The sequence below is a fragment of the Cebidichthys violaceus genome, unplaced genomic scaffold (genome assembly GCF_023349555.1).
Source record: "Cebidichthys violaceus isolate CVI_PGR_0920_01 unplaced genomic scaffold, fCebVio1.0.p SCAF_110, whole genome shotgun sequence".
NCBI lineage: Eukaryota > Metazoa > Chordata > Actinopteri > Perciformes > Stichaeidae > Cebidichthys > Cebidichthys violaceus.
Window position 1 is genome coordinate 124,608 of NW_027176275.1, and position 14,596 is coordinate 139,203.

Consider the following 14,596-nt stretch of genomic DNA (forward strand, 5'->3'; position numbering starts at 1 on the left):
TTTGGATTGGTTGTGGGAGTTGTCATGGAAGTTGTAGTTTTAGTTGGGGGAGGTGTGGTTGTACTCAAAGAAGCTGTGGTTGTTGAAGTGGTGGCAGTGGGAGTTGTTGTAGAGGTTGTTGTGGCAGTTTTGGTGGTGGTAGTTGGACCTGTTGTAGGATGTTCACAGCATTCGCAGTATTGTTTGAAGACCAAATTTAATGGACAGTGTTCGATGGTGCCTTTCTGACCTCTGCAGTTGTAAAAAGAATTTTGGTTTGCAGGGTTGACGAAAAGCCCACGGCCCTTTCCATGACAGAAGTTTCTACGAGTTATTTCAGATGGGGTAGTGCGTGTTGGCACAGCTGCCTGGGTGGTCCCCTTGACCTTACTGTCCTGTTGACAGCAGTCGCATTGTTTTTTGAAGACAAAATTTAATGGGCAGTGTTCAATGGTGCCGTTCTCACCTGTGCAGTTATAGAAAGAATTTCGGTTTCCAGGGATGGGGAAAAGCCCACGGCTCTTTCCATTACAGAAGTTTCCACGATTTCTTTCAGTTGTAGTAGTGAGTTTTGGAGTGGTTGTGGGAGTTGTTATGGAAGTTGTGGTTGGGGGAGGTGTGGTTGTAGTCAAAGAAGCTGTGGTTGTTGGAGTGGTGGCAGTGGGAGTTGTTGTTGAGGTCGTTGTGGCAGTTTTGGTGGTGGTAGTTGGAGAACTATTTGTGGTTGGGGAGGTTGTAGTCAAATAAATTGTGTTTGTGGGAGTGGGTGATGTAGTTTGAGAGGTTGTGGTTGTAGCAGGCGTGGTGGTAGCGGGTGTTGTGGTGGTGGTAGTTGGAACTTTTGTGGGATATGTACAGCATTTGCAGTGTTGTTTGAAGACCAAATGTGATGGGCAAAATTGCATGGTGCCCATCTGACCTGTGCAGTTGTAATAAGAATGTTGGTTATTATGGTTGGGGAATATCCCATCGCTCTTTCCAATACAGAAGTCGTCAATAAATATTTTAGGTGTGGTAGTGAGTTTTGGATTGGTTGTGGGAGTTGTCATGGAAGTTGTAGTTTTAGTTGGGGGAGGTGTGGTTGTACTCAAAGAAGCTGTGGTTGTTGAAGTGGTGGCAGTGGGAGTTGTTGTAGAGGTTGTTGTGGCAGTTTTGGTGGTGGTAGTTGGACCTGTTGTAGGATGTTCACAGCATTCGCAGTATTGTTTGAAGACCAAATTTAATGGACAGTGTTCGATGGTGCCTTTCTGACCTCTGCAGTTGTAAAAAGAATTTTGGTTTGCAGGGTTGACGAAAAGCCCACGGCCCTTTCCATGACAGAAGTTTCTACGAGTTATTTCAGATGGGGTAGTGCGTGTTGGGACAGCTGCCTGGGTGGTCCCCTTGACCTTACCGTCCTGTTGACAGCAGTCGCATTGTTTTTTGAAGACAAAATTTAATGGGCAGTGTTCAATGGTGCCGTTCTCACCTGTGCAGTTATAGAAAGAATTTCGGTTTCCAGGGATGGGGAAAAGCCCACGGCTCTTTCCATTACAGAAGTTTCCACGATTTCTTTCAGTTGTAGTAGTGAGTTTTGGAGTGGTTATGGGAGTTGTTATGGAAGTTGTGGTTGGGGGAGGTGTGGTTGTAGTCAAAGAAGCTGTGGTTGTTGGAGTGGTGGCAGTGGGAGTTGTTGTTGAGGTCGTTGTGGCAGTTTTGGTGGTGGTAGTTGGAGAACTATTTGTGGTTGGGGAGGTTGTAGTCAAATAAATTGTGTTTGTGGGAGTGGGTGATGTAGTCTGAGAGGTTGTGGTTGTAGCAGGCGTGGTGGTAGCGGGTGTTGTGGTGGTGGTAGTTGGAACTTTTGTGGGATATGTACAGCATTTGCAGTGTTGTTTGAAGACCAAATGTGATGGGCAAAATTGCATGGTGCCCATCTGACCTGTGCAGTTGTAATAAGAATGTTGGTTATTATGGTTGGGGAATATCCCATCGCTCTTTCCAATACAGAAGTCGTCAATAAATATTTTAGGTGTGGTAGTGAGTTTTGGATTGGTTGTGGGAGTTGTCATGGAAGTTGTAGTTTTAGTTGGGGGAGGTGTGGTTGTACTCAAAGAAGCTGTGGTTGTTGAAGTGGTGGCAGTGGGAGTTGTTGTAGAGGTTGTTGTGGCAGTTTTGGTGGTGGTAGTTGGACCTGTTGTAGGATGTTCACAGCATTCGCAGTATTGTTTGAAGACCAAATTTAATGGACAGTGTTCGATGGTGCCTTTCTGACCTCTGCAGTTGTAAAAAGAATTTTGGTTTGCAGGGTTGACGAAAAGCCCACGGCCCTTTCCATGACAGAAGTTTCTACGAGTTATTTCAGATGGGGTAGTGCGTGTTGGCACAGCTGCCTGGGTGGTCCCCTTGACCTTACTGTCCTGTTGACAGCAGTCGCATTGTTTTTTGAAGACAAAATTTAATGGGCAGTGTTCAATGGTGCCGTTCTCACCTGTGCAGTTATAGAAAGAATTTCGGTTTCCAGGGATGGGGAAAAGCCCACGGCTCTTTCCATTACAGAAGTTTCCACGATTTCTTTCAGTTGTAGTAGTGAGTTTTGGAGTGGTTGTGGGAGTTGTTATGGAAGTTGTGGTTGGGGGAGGTGTGGTTGTAGTCAAAGAAGCTGTGGTTGTTGGAGTGGTGGCAGTGGGAGTTGTTGTTGAGGTCGTTGTGGCAGTTTTGGTGGTGGTAGTTGGAGAACTATTTGTGGTTGGGGAGGTTGTAGTCAAATAAATTGTGTTTGTGGGAGTGGGTGATGTAGTCTGAGAGGTTGTGGTTGTAGCAGGCGTGGTGGTAGCGGGTGTTGTGGTGGTGGTAGTTGGAACTTTTGTGGGATATGTACAGCATTTGCAGTGTTGTTTGAAGACCAAATGTGATGGGCAAAATTGCATGGTGCCCATCTGACCTGTGCAGTTGTAATAAGAATGTTGGTTATTATGGTTGGGGAATATCCCATCGCTCTTTCCAATACAGAAGTCGTCAATAAATATTTTAGGTGTGGTAGTGAGTTTTGGATTGGTTGTGGGAGTTGTCATGGAAGTTGTAGTTTTAGTTGGGGGAGGTGTGGTTGTACTCAAAGAAGCTGTGGTTGTTGAAGTGGTGGCAGTGGGAGTTGTTGTAGAGGTTGTTGTGGCAGTTTTGGTGGTGGTAGTTGGACCTGTTGTAGGATGTTCACAGCATTCGCAGTATTGTTTGAAGACCAAATTTAATGGACAGTGTTCGATGGTGCCTTTCTGACCTCTGCAGTTGTAAAAAGAATTTTGGTTTGCAGGGTTGACGAAAAGCCCACGGCCCTTTCCATGACAGAAGTTTCTACGAGTTATTTCAGATGGGGTAGTGCGTGTTGGCACAGCTGCCTGGGTGGTCCCCTTGACCTTACTGTCCTGTTGACAGCAGTCGCATTGTTTTTTGAAGACAAAATTTAATGGGCAGTGTTCAATGGTGCCGTTCTCACCTGTGCAGTTATAGAAAGAATTTCGGTTTCCAGGGATGGGGAAAAGCCCACGGCTCTTTCCATTACAGAAGTTTCCACGATTTCTTTCAGTTGTAGTAGTGAGTTTTGGAGTGGTTGTGGGAGTTGTTATGGAAGTTGTGGTTGGGGGAGGTGTGGTTGTAGTCAAAGAAGCTGTGGTTGTTGGAGTGGTGGCAGTGGGAGTTGTTGTTGAGGTCGTTGTGGCAGTTTTGGTGGTGGTAGTTGGAGAACTATTTGTGGTTGGGGAGGTTGTAGTCAAATAAATTGTGTTTGTGGGAGTGGGTGATGTAGCCTGAGAGGTTGTGGTTGTGGGAGCTGTGGTGGTAGCGGGTGTTGTGATGGTGGTAGTTGGAAGTGTATGGGAATATGCACAGCATTTGCAGTGGTTATTGAAGACCCAATTTGATGGGCAGTATTCAATGGTGCCTATCTGGCCTGTGCAGTTGTAGTAAGAATGTTGGTTATTAGGGTTGGGGTATATCCCATCGCTCTTTCCAATACAGAAGTGGTCAATCATTATTTGAGTTGTGGTAGTGAGTTTTGGAGTGGTTGTGGGAGTTGTTGTGGAAGTTGTAGTTGTGGTTGAGGGAGGTGTGGTTGTACTCAAAGAAGCTGTGGTTGTTGGAGTGGTGGCAGTGGGAGTTGTTGAGGTCGTTGTGACAGTTTTGGTGGTGGTAGTTGGAGAACTATTTGTTGTTGGGGAGGTTGTGGTTGTAGTCAAAGAAATTGTGGTTTTGGGAGTGGGTGATGTAGTCGGAGACATTTTGGTTGTGGAAGCTGTGGTGGTAGCGGGTGTTGTGATGGTGGTAGTTGGAAGTGTGTGGGAATATGCACAGCATTTGCAGTGGTTATTGAAGACCCAATTTGATGGGCAGTATTCAATGATGCCTATCTGGCCTGTGCAGTTGTAGTAAGAATGTTGGTTATTAGGGTTGGGGTATATCCCATCGCTCTTTCCAATACAGAAGTCGTCAATCATTATTTGAGTTGTGGTAGTGAGTTTTGGAGTGGTTGTGGGAGTTGTTGTGGAAGTTGTAGTTGTGGTTGAGGGAGGTGTGGTTGTACTCAAAGAAGCTGTGGTTGTTGGAGTGGTGGCAGTGGGAGTTGTTGAGGTCGTTGTGACAGTTTTGGTGGTGGTAGTTGGAGAACTATTTGTGGTTGGGGAGGTTGTGGTTGTAGTCAAAGAAATTGTGGTTTTGGGAGTGGGTGATGTAGTCGGAGACATTTTGGTTGTGGGAGCTGTGGTGGTAGCGGGTGTTGTGATGGTGGTAGTTGGAAGTGTATGGGAATATGCACAGCATTTGCAGTGGTTATTGAAGACCCAATTTGATGGGCAGTATTCAATGGTGCCTATCTGGCCTGTGCAGTTGTAGTAAGAATATTGGTTATTAGGGTTGGGGTATATCCCATCGCTCTTTCCAATACAGAAGTCGTCAATCATTATTTGAGTTGTGGTAGTGAGTTTTGGAGTGGTTGTGGGAGTTGTTGTGGAAGTTGTAGTTGTTGTTGAGGGAGGTGTGGTTGTACTCAAAGAAGCTGTGGTTGTTGGAGTGGTGGCAGTGGGAGTTGTTGAGGTCGTTGTGGCAGTTTTGGTGGTGGTAGTTGGAGAACTATTTGTTGTTGGGGAGGTTGTGGTTGTAGTCAAAGAAATTGTGGTTTTGGGAGTGGATGATGTAGTCGGAGACATTTTGGTTGTGGAAGCTGTGGTGGTAGCAGGTGTTGTGATGGTGGTAGTTGGAAGTGTATGGGAATATGCACAGCATTTGCAGTGGTTATTGAAGACCCAATTTGATGGGCAGTATTCAATGGTGCCTATCTGGCCTGTGCAGTTGTAGTAAGAATGTTGGTTATTAGGGTTGGGGTATATCCCATCGCTCTTTCCAATACAGAAGTCGTCAATCATTATTTGAGTTGTGGTAGTGAGTTTTGGAGTTGTTGTGGGAGTTGTTGTGGAAGTTGTAGTTGTGGTTGAGGGAGGTGTGGTTCTGCTCAAAGAAGCTGTGGTTGTTGGAGTGGTGGCAGTGGGAGTTGTTGTTGAGGTCGTTGTGGCAGTTTTGGTGGTGGTAGTTGGAGAACTATTTGTGGTTGGGGAGGTTGTGGTTGTAGTCAAAGAAATTGTGGTTTTGGGAGTGGGTGATGTAGTCGGAGACATTTTGGTTGTGGGAGCTGTGGTGGTAGCGGGTGTTGTGATGGTGGTAGTTGGAAGTGTATGGGAATATGCACAGCATTTGCATTGGTTATTGAAGATCCAATTTGATGGGCAGTATTCAATGGTGCCTGTCTGGCCTGTGCAGTTGTAGTAAGAATATTGGTTATTAGGGTTGGGGTATATCCCATCGCTCTTTCCAATACAGAAGTCGTCAATTGTTATTTTAGTTGTGGTAGTGAGTTTTGGAGTTGTTGTGGGAGTTGTTGTGGAAGTTGTAGTTGTGGTTGAGGGAGGTGTGGTTCTGCTCAAAGAAGCTGTGGTTGTTGGAGTGGTGGCAGCGGGAGTTGTTGTTGAGGTCGTTGTGGCAGTTTTGGTGGTGGTAGTTGGAGAACTATTTTTGGTTGGGGAGGTTGTGGTTGTAGTCAAAGAAATTGTGGTTTTGGGAGTGGGTGATGTAGTCTGAGACATTTGGGTTGTGGGAGCTGTGGTGGTAGCGGGTGTTGTGATGGTGGTAGTTGGAAGTGTATGGGAATATGCACAGCATTTGCAGTGGTTATTGAAGACCCAATTTGATGGGCAGTATTCAATGGTGCCTATCTGGCCTGTGCAGTTGTAGTAAGAATGTTGGTTGTTAGGGTTGGGGTATATCCCATCGCTCTTTCCATAACAGAAGTGAACGTAGTCATTTATTTTACGTGTGGTAGTGAGATTTGGATTGGTTGTTGGAGTTGTTTTTGAAGTTGGAGTTTTAGTTGGGGGAGGTGTGGTTGTAGTCAAAGAAGCTGTGGTTGTTGGAGTGGTGGCAGTGGGAGTTGTTGTTGAGGTCGTTGTGGCAGTTTTGGTGGTGGTTGTTGGAGAACTATTTGTGGTTGGGGAGGTTGTGGTTGTCGTCAAATAAATTGTGGTTGTGGGAGTGGGTGATGTAGTCTGAGAGGTTGTTGTTGGAGCAGCGGTGGTGGCAGTGGGTGTTTTTCTCATGGTGGTAGTTGGAGCTGTTGTGGGATTGGTGTTTCCATTATCTGGTGCAGTGGGTGTGGTGGCTATCAGATTAGGACATTTCTTTCTTAGAGTGTTTGTGGTTTTGGTAGTAGAAGTTGTTGGAGTGGTGGCAATTGATGTTGAGGTCGTTGTGGCAGTTTTGATGGTGGTAGTTGGAGAACTATTTGTGGTTGGGGAGGTTGTGGTTGTAGTCAAATAAATTGTGGTTGTGGGAGTGGGTGAAGTAGTCTGAGAGGTTGTGGTTGTAGCAGCCGTGGTGGTAGCGGGTGTTTTGATGGTGGTAGTTGGAACTTTTGTGGGATATGTACAGCATTTGCAGTGTTGTTTGAAGACCCAATTTGATGGGCAGTATTCAATGGTGCCTATCTGGCCTGTGCAGTTGTAGTAAGAATGTTGGTTATTAGTGTTGGGGAATATCCCATCGCTCTTTCCAATACAGAAGTCGTCAATAATTTTTTTGGTTGTGGTAGTGACTTTTGGATTGGTTGTGGGAGTTGTTATTGAAGTTGTAGTTTTAGTTGGGGGAGGTGTGGTTGTAGTCAAAGAAGCTGTGGTTGTTGGAGTGGTGGCAATGGAAGTTGTTGTTGAGGTCGTTGTGGCAGTTTTGCTGGTGGTAGTTGGAGAACTATTTGTGGTTGGGGAGGTTGTGGTTGTCGTCAAATAAATTGTGGCTGTGGGAGTGGGTGATGTAGTCTGAGAGGTTGTTGTTGTAGCAGCGGTGGTGGCAGTGGGTGTTTTTCTCATGGTGGTAGTTGGAGCTGTTGTGGGATTGGTGTTTCCAGTATCTGGTGCAGTGGTTGTGGTGGCTATTAGATTAGGACATTTCTTTCTTAGAGTGTTTGTGGTTTTGGTCGTAGAAGTTGTTGGAGTGGTGGCAGTTGATGTTGAGGTCGTTGTGGCAGTTTTGGTGGTGGTAGTTGGAGAACTATTTGTGGTTGGGGAGGTTGTGGTTGTAGTCAAATAAATTGTGGTTTTGGGAGTGGGTGATGTAGTCTGAGAAGTTTTGGTTGTTGGAGCTGTGGTGGTAGCGGGTGTTTTGATGGTGGTAATTGGTGTTTTTGTGGGATATGTACAGCATTTGCAGTGTTGTTTGAAGACCAAATGTGATGGGCAGTATTCAATGGTGCCTATCTGGCCTGTGCAGTTGTAGTAAGAATGTTGGTTATTAGGGTTGGGGAATATCCCATCGCTCTTTCCAAAACAGAAGTCGTCAATAATTTTTTTGGTTGTGGTAGTGAGTTTTGGATTGGTTGTGGGAGTTGTTATTGAAGTTGTTGTTTTAGTTGTGGGAGGTGTGGTTGTAGTCAAAGAAGCTGTGGTTGTTGGAGTGGTGGCAATGGAAGTTGTTGTTGAGGTCGTTGTGGCAGTTTTGCTGGTGGTAGTTGGAGAACTATTTGTGGTTGGGGAGGTTGTGGTTGTCGTCAAATAAATTGTGGCTGTGGGAGTGGGTGATGTAGTCTGAGAGGTTGTTGTTGTAGCAGCGGTGGTGGCAGTGGGTGTTTTTCTCATGGTGGTAGTTGGAGCTGTTGTGGGATTGGTGTTTCCAGTATCTGGTGCAGTGGTTGTGGTGGCTATTAGATTAGGACATTTCTTTCTTAGAGTGTTTGTGGTTTTGGTCGTAGAAGTTGTTGGAGTGGTGGCAGTTGATGTTGAGGTCGTTGTGGCAGTTTTGGTGGTGGTAGTTGGAGAACTATTTGTGGTTGGGGAGGTTGTGGTTGTAGTCAAATAAATTGTGGTTTTGGGAGTGGGTGATGTAGTCTGAGAAGTTTTGGTTGTTGGAGCTGTGGTGGTAGCGGGTGTTTTGATGGTGGTAATTGGTGTTTTTGTGGGATATGTACAGCATTTGCAGTGTTGTTTGAAGACCAAATGTGATGGGCAGTATTCAATGGTGCCTATCTGGCCTGTGCAGTTGTAGTAAGAATGTTGGTTATTAGGGTTGGGGAATATCCCATCGCTCTTTCCAAAACAGAAGTCGTCAATCATTTTTTTGGTTGTGGTAGTGAGTTTTGGATTGGTTGTGGGAGTTGTTATTGAAGTTGTTGTTTTAGTTGTGGGAGGTGTGGTTGTAGTCAAAGAAGCTGTGGTTGTTGGAGTGGTGGCAGTGGGAGTTGTTGTTGAGGTCATTGTGGCAGTTTTGGTGGTGGTAGTTGGAGAACTATTTGTGGTTGGGGATGTTGTGGTTGTCGTCAAATAAATTGTGGTTGTGGGAGTGGGTGATGTAGTCTGAGAGGTTGTTGTTGTAGCAGCGGTGGTGGCAGTGGGTGTTTTTCTCATGGTGGTAGTTGGAGCTGTTGTGGGATTGGTGTTTCCAGTATCTGGTGCAGTGGTTGTGGTGGCTATTGGATTAGGACATTTCTTTCTTAGAGTGTTTGTGCTTTTGGTAGTAGAAGTTGTTGGAGTGGTGGCAGTTGATGTTGAGGCCGTTGTGGCAGTTTTGGTGGTGGTAGTTGGAGAACTATTTGTGGTTGGGGAGGTTGTGGTTGTAGTCAAATAAATTGTGGTTTTGGGAGTGGGTGATGTAGTCTGAGAAGTTTTGGTTGTTGGAGCTGTGGTGGTAGCGGGTGTTTTGATGGTGGTAATTGGTGTTTTTGTGGGATAATCACAGCATTTGCAGTGTTGTTTGAAGACCAAATGTGATGGGCAGTATTCAATGGTGCCCATCTGACCTGTGCAGTTGTAATAAGAATGTTGGTTATTAGGGTTGGGGAATATCCCATCGCTCTTTCCAATACAGAAGTCGTCAATACATTTTTTGGTTGTGGTAGTGAGTTTTGGATTGGTTGTGGGAGTTGTTATTGAAGTTGTAGTTTTAGTTGGGGGAGGTGTGGTTGTAGTCAAAGAAGCTGTGGTTGTTGGAGTGGTGGCAGTGGGAGTTGTTGTTGAGGTCGTTGTGGCAGTTTTGGTGGTGGTAGTCTGAGAGGTTGTGGTTTTAGCAGCGGAGGTGGCAGTGGTTGTTTTTCTGATGCTGGTAGTTGGAGCTGTTGTGGGATATGCACAACACTTGCAGTGATGTTTGAAAACCCAATTTCTGGGGCACATTTGGATGCTGGCAATCTGATTAGTACAATTGTAAAAAGTTCTTGGGTCAGCAGGGTTGGTGTAGAGCCCATCGTTCTTTCCTTTACAGGTGTTTCTTGTATCTGGCGCAGTGGTTGTGTTGGCTCCAACATTAGTGCATTTGTTTCTTAGAGTGTTTGTGGTTTTGGTAGTAGAAGTTGTTGGAGTGGTGGCAGTGGGAGCTGATGTGGAGGTCGTTTTGGCAGTTTTGGTGGTGGTAGTTGGAGAACTTTTTGTGGTTGGGGAGGTTGTAGTTGTAGTCATAGAAAATTTGGTTGTGGGAGTGGGTAATGTAGGAGTAGGAGTTGATTGGTTTAGGCCTGGAAAACCTAAAAGAATAAATCAGATATTGTTTTAATTGTGCTTTAACCCAGTTTAACTTTGAAAGATCACACATTTTCATTCTGCATATTAAAATATAATAAAAGGCTTTCTATCACATACACTGGATAGGATGTGCACTTTTTGTATCTGGTAAACTTTTTGCATTTTGTTTACCTGGAACCAGGATATCATGCAGGTGGCTGATGAAGGGGTAGTTGCCCTGCTTACAGAACTGTCCACCAAAGTCATCCAGGTCTAAAGACCAGACAAAGGCTCCTCCAAAGTTGTTCGTTTTTAGGTAACTGACCTGAGAGAACCAGGAACAAAACACTATACCTGAAGTCATGACAAAATATATATTTCACCAAATCTGTGCACAACCAGTCATTTTCAAACAAATAACCGAACATACTTGAATTAAACAGATCATTACCTTAATATCAAGGCTGTATCTGTTGTCAAATCCAATCCACTGATTTTCTATGGTGGCATATGGAACTTTTTGATCAGAAATCAGCTGGATCGTTACTTTTTCAAAATATGGGCAAGTCTGAAAAAAAGTAAAATGTCACATTTAGATTTAATGTGTTACATAAACAGATTTCCCCCCCACCAAATACAGTAGAAATGGTTAGCTCATAAATAGGCCTTTGATGTAAATTAATTCTACGTAATCTCAAATGTTTACCTCATAATAGGCCCAGAATCCTTCTTCCCCAGTGAAGCAGCGTTCTTCACCTGGACCATTGGCTGGTGCGCCAACACCACTGGATGCAGTGGAGAGATTGAAAGCTCGCCCGTATGCAGCAAACCCCATGAGTAGCTTTTGTGTAGGTGCTCCCTTATCGCGCCAGTACCGCATGGCATAGTCCTAAAATGTGGATGGAACACAATTACGATGAGAAGATCTCTCTAAATAGAAAGGTGTTTAAGCAGTGATAATACAAATTCCTATACTCACAATGTTAGAGTAGATTTTGTCTCCTGTGTCTTGAGATCCCTTGTATAAGGGGCTGTGATGTCCTGTGACACTTTCCCAGGGGCCTTGAAAGTCCATTGTCCACACATTAATAAATTCTAGGTGCCTGATAAAATGCAGAAGAAGATCACACTCACCAAAAGATGACAAAAGCTAATATTTGGATATAATGTAGAGAATTACATTAAATCAGTTTTACATGGAAATCTTTGCGACTTCATAACTGGCATCGATGATTTCTTTCACAGCAGAGACACTAGCAGTGACGATTAATCTGTCACGGTTAGTTGCTGTTCCTTCAGCCACAAAGGCCTCATTGAGCTCCTATACAACACAGAAACATGGTTCAGTCTTTGTGGAATATAAAATGTAATATTTCCATATGTGGTATACAGTATGGCATATTTGTGATATTTCTGTCTGTCTCAGAAGATAAATTCAGGATCTGACCTTGCACAACAGTGTGAATCTTTGCTTGTCCTGTGGTTGGCTTCCAGGTCCTCCGGGGTACCTCCAATCAAGGTTAAGTCCATCAAACCCATTTGCTCTCAGTAGTTTGATAGCAGAATGGATGAACTTTGCTCTCTTTCGTTGTGTTGACACCATTTTACTGAATCTGGTAAACATTTGAACAAAAACAGTGCTCTCAAGAAGACACTCTGCATACTGCATTTAAGGCTTGTATTTTAATTGCACAAACTGAAAGAGAAACGCTAAGCACAAAATCATGTGTTCAACGTCAAATATACAGCCCTAGGCAAATGGTCTGGTTACCATGCTTTTCACTCAGCTAACATAAACGTTTTATTGTATTAGTTAACCAGTTCTACTAAAAATAAGAGTAAATAAAAATGCATGTTAAAAAGCTTTTTTATGGGCCTTAAGTGATTAATTAATTTGGTTTCAATCAGTTTAAATTGGATTTAATGCAAAGACCTGACAATTTGCAACATTAAAGGGACACTGTGTAAGTTTTAGTGTCATCTAGTGGTTTGTGGCAGGTTGCAACCAACTAAATACCCCTCATCTCAACCCTTCCCTTTCCAAACCTGTCGGGGAACTAAGGTGGCCTACAGGTAGGGATAGGTATCTTTAGGGTTTTAGTACAACTAAGGGCTACTCTTATCAATACTCGGTTCTTCTACACGACTGAATAATTGTTTTTAAAAAGAGTGATTGCGTCTGTCCAGGTCAAATCGATGAATATAAGCAGATGAATGGCATGGAGGGAGGCTAGTGCCATTTGTCTGTGCTACCAGCGCTGCAGTCGCGCAGAACTGGTTGAGGATCGACTAGAGTTTCAATTTGGGGACAATTATCAATCCCATTGATAAGTGGTGGATCAATGTAACCCTGACAATGTAACTACAAGCGTCTTCACTGTCAGAGGAATTTAGGTTAAATGTTGTAAAGGAAACATAAACATTTGTTGTTGGCGAATACCAAGAATACAGCAACCTGCTGTTGGTTTCACTTAATATACTAAAGGTATCAGGCATAAATATATTTGCCTCTTGATCTTTTATTATTTATTTGCATTAATATATTGTTGCAAAAAGAATGAATTTACATATTCTGTTTGCAACATTGAATAATGAAATTAACTGATTGTGTATTCAAATACCAGCATCACAACTTGTAGTACGTCATTTTTATGAAAACAAAAATATGGCATGAATGGGAAAAGCAAGTTTAATGGTCTGGAAAATACCAAAATGTTAAAGTCCTGCTTATGCTTGTCTTTGCACTGGCACGAAAAGGCCTATATCTTCTTGTAATAACTTACTTTTGTGTGTTAAAGGTCCAGCCACCAACAGCCAACAGGGTTTTGAGCTGTGGATTTCTGTGACAGCAAAAACAAATGTTCAGTGAAGATCAACATAATTTGCATGATTTTACAGAGCATTCATACAGTATTCAGACCCCTTCACTTTTTTCACATTTTGTAGGTTTGCACTGACCTGATTTTGAGTCCATTAAAGGACTGATAACGTTGTATGTGAGTTGCACAGCTAGGGACCAGCTTGTGTCGGTGGCTAATGTCAGAAAAGCCATAGATCACATGGGTACACTGTTTCGGATGGATGTCTGAAACCGTGAACTTTCCTTCCTCCGGTCTATTTTCAGCCTCGCTGTCATAGTAACACACCAGCTTGGTGGAAGAAGCTGAGAAATGGAAGAATAAGGTTTAAATACATTTTTGAAGACATCAAATATATCAAGATCTTTCTTTACCAACAGCTGTAGAGTTAAGGACCTTATTTATCTGGTACTAAGATTTTTGATAATGATTAATGCATGTTTTGTACTTACCCAAGCTGGCAATGATCAAACAGAGACCTTCAAATTGACAGAATGGTTAGAATTGGGCTTAAAACAAAGCTCAACAGGTCAGTCCACCCAAATTACAAAAATAAAAAGAACTGCTGATCTGTTGCAGTAGAGATGGGTTTAGTTTTATTTTTCGAAGTTAGAGATATTACTCTCTGAGATTTCTGCAGCCACCCCAATACATTGAATATGAATTAAATTGTATTTTACATTTTAAAAAATAGATAATTAACACTGTGTCTTGTGTAGATTGTTCAAAGTAATGGGGACACTGTTTCTGGAAAGAGTTGTTCGTGAATGTTCTAAATGCAATCTTTCATTGGTAAGCACCACGAACCAAATTCCATTTACTTGTAATCTGAGGGATAGAAAATATAGGTAAACAAAACAAAAACTATATCTGCATGGCTAGATACCACTGGAGGTAAGTGAGAAAATGTGTTTTTGTGATGAGGGTGAACTGACCCTTTAAGAAAACATTTACTTGACCAGCATGCCTTACCTGCAGTTATAGTGATCTTGCACATGTTGTCTCTATGTGATTAAGCAGAAAGAAAAGAAAAGAAAAAGGGTTTTAATATGTAGCTGAAAATCAACAACACATTTTTCAAAATACATCCTCACTCTGTTGTTGTTAATAAAGGGATAGTTCAGATGATGAAGTGCTTATCCATAGTCGGTGTATTACGTACTGTAGATGGTGGTTGGCACACCCCAAGTTAAGACAAATTGGCAGGAGCACCAGCACAAGAGCAAAGCCATATACTACTGTGGATAGGGGTCAATATCTGTTGGAGTGTGCGCCATATTTAGAATATCCGACATGGGACTCTGCTGAAAGTGAAACATATCTATATTGTTTTCGTCAATGTGGTCTTGTGTCATTGAAGTTTCAGTTAAGTTCCCCGTTGGAAAGGGCTGTCTGACGGCAAAACAATCTAAATATAGCGTGCACTTAAACGGATATTGAATTTTATAAATTTCTTTAAGGTGGCTAATATGTGTTTTGCTGCTACTGTCCACGGCAGTAAATTGCTTTACTCTTGTTTCTGTAATTCGGCCCGTTTCCCAAACTGGGGGTATGCAGACCGCCATCTACTGTAAATACCTTATACAACCCTATTTAAAAACACTAGAACAATCCCTTAAAAGTGTTAGATCAAAAATACGCTTCAAGTCAGAAAACTGATCATCTTTAAATAATTGTAGCCCAGTGCCCAAATTATTTATTCATTCTAGGTCAAGTCTTTTCTTCAATACTGTATATATTGTAGCTCTGCATTTTGTG

General features: G+C 43.0%; 1 protein-coding gene across 1 annotated transcript; it reads right to left on the reverse strand.

Moving 5' to 3' along the window:
- Nucleotides 1–4,902: 4,902 nt before the first annotated feature.
- LOC137868417 (chitinase-3-like protein 1) lies at nt 4,903–13,835 on the reverse strand. The gene is made up of 13 exons (XM_068705188.1): nt 13,811–13,835; nt 13,291–13,317; nt 12,939–13,143; nt 12,764–12,820; nt 11,428–11,593; nt 11,177–11,301; nt 10,960–11,083; nt 10,687–10,869; nt 10,432–10,548; nt 10,173–10,305; nt 9,284–9,595; nt 5,253–5,467; nt 4,903–5,079 (listed from the first exon to the last, which is right to left on the reverse strand). The coding sequence occupies exons 1-13, from the start codon at nt 13,833–13,835 to the stop codon at nt 4,903–4,905; spliced, it is 1,866 nt and encodes a 621-aa protein (XP_068561289.1).
- Nucleotides 13,836–14,596: the final 761 nt, after the last annotated feature.

Coding starts and splice junctions, on each gene's coding strand:
- LOC137868417 (XM_068705188.1), bottom strand. CDS start 13,835: ATGTGCAAGATCACTATAACTGCAG. Junction 13,318..13,810: donor CAAGATCACTATAACTGCAG/GTAAGGCATGCT, acceptor GTCAATTTGAAG/GTCTCTGTTTGATCATTGCC. Junction 11,302..11,427: donor GATTCACACTGTTGTGCAAG/GTCAGATCCTGA, acceptor TGTGTTGTATAG/GAGCTCAATGAGGCCTTTGT.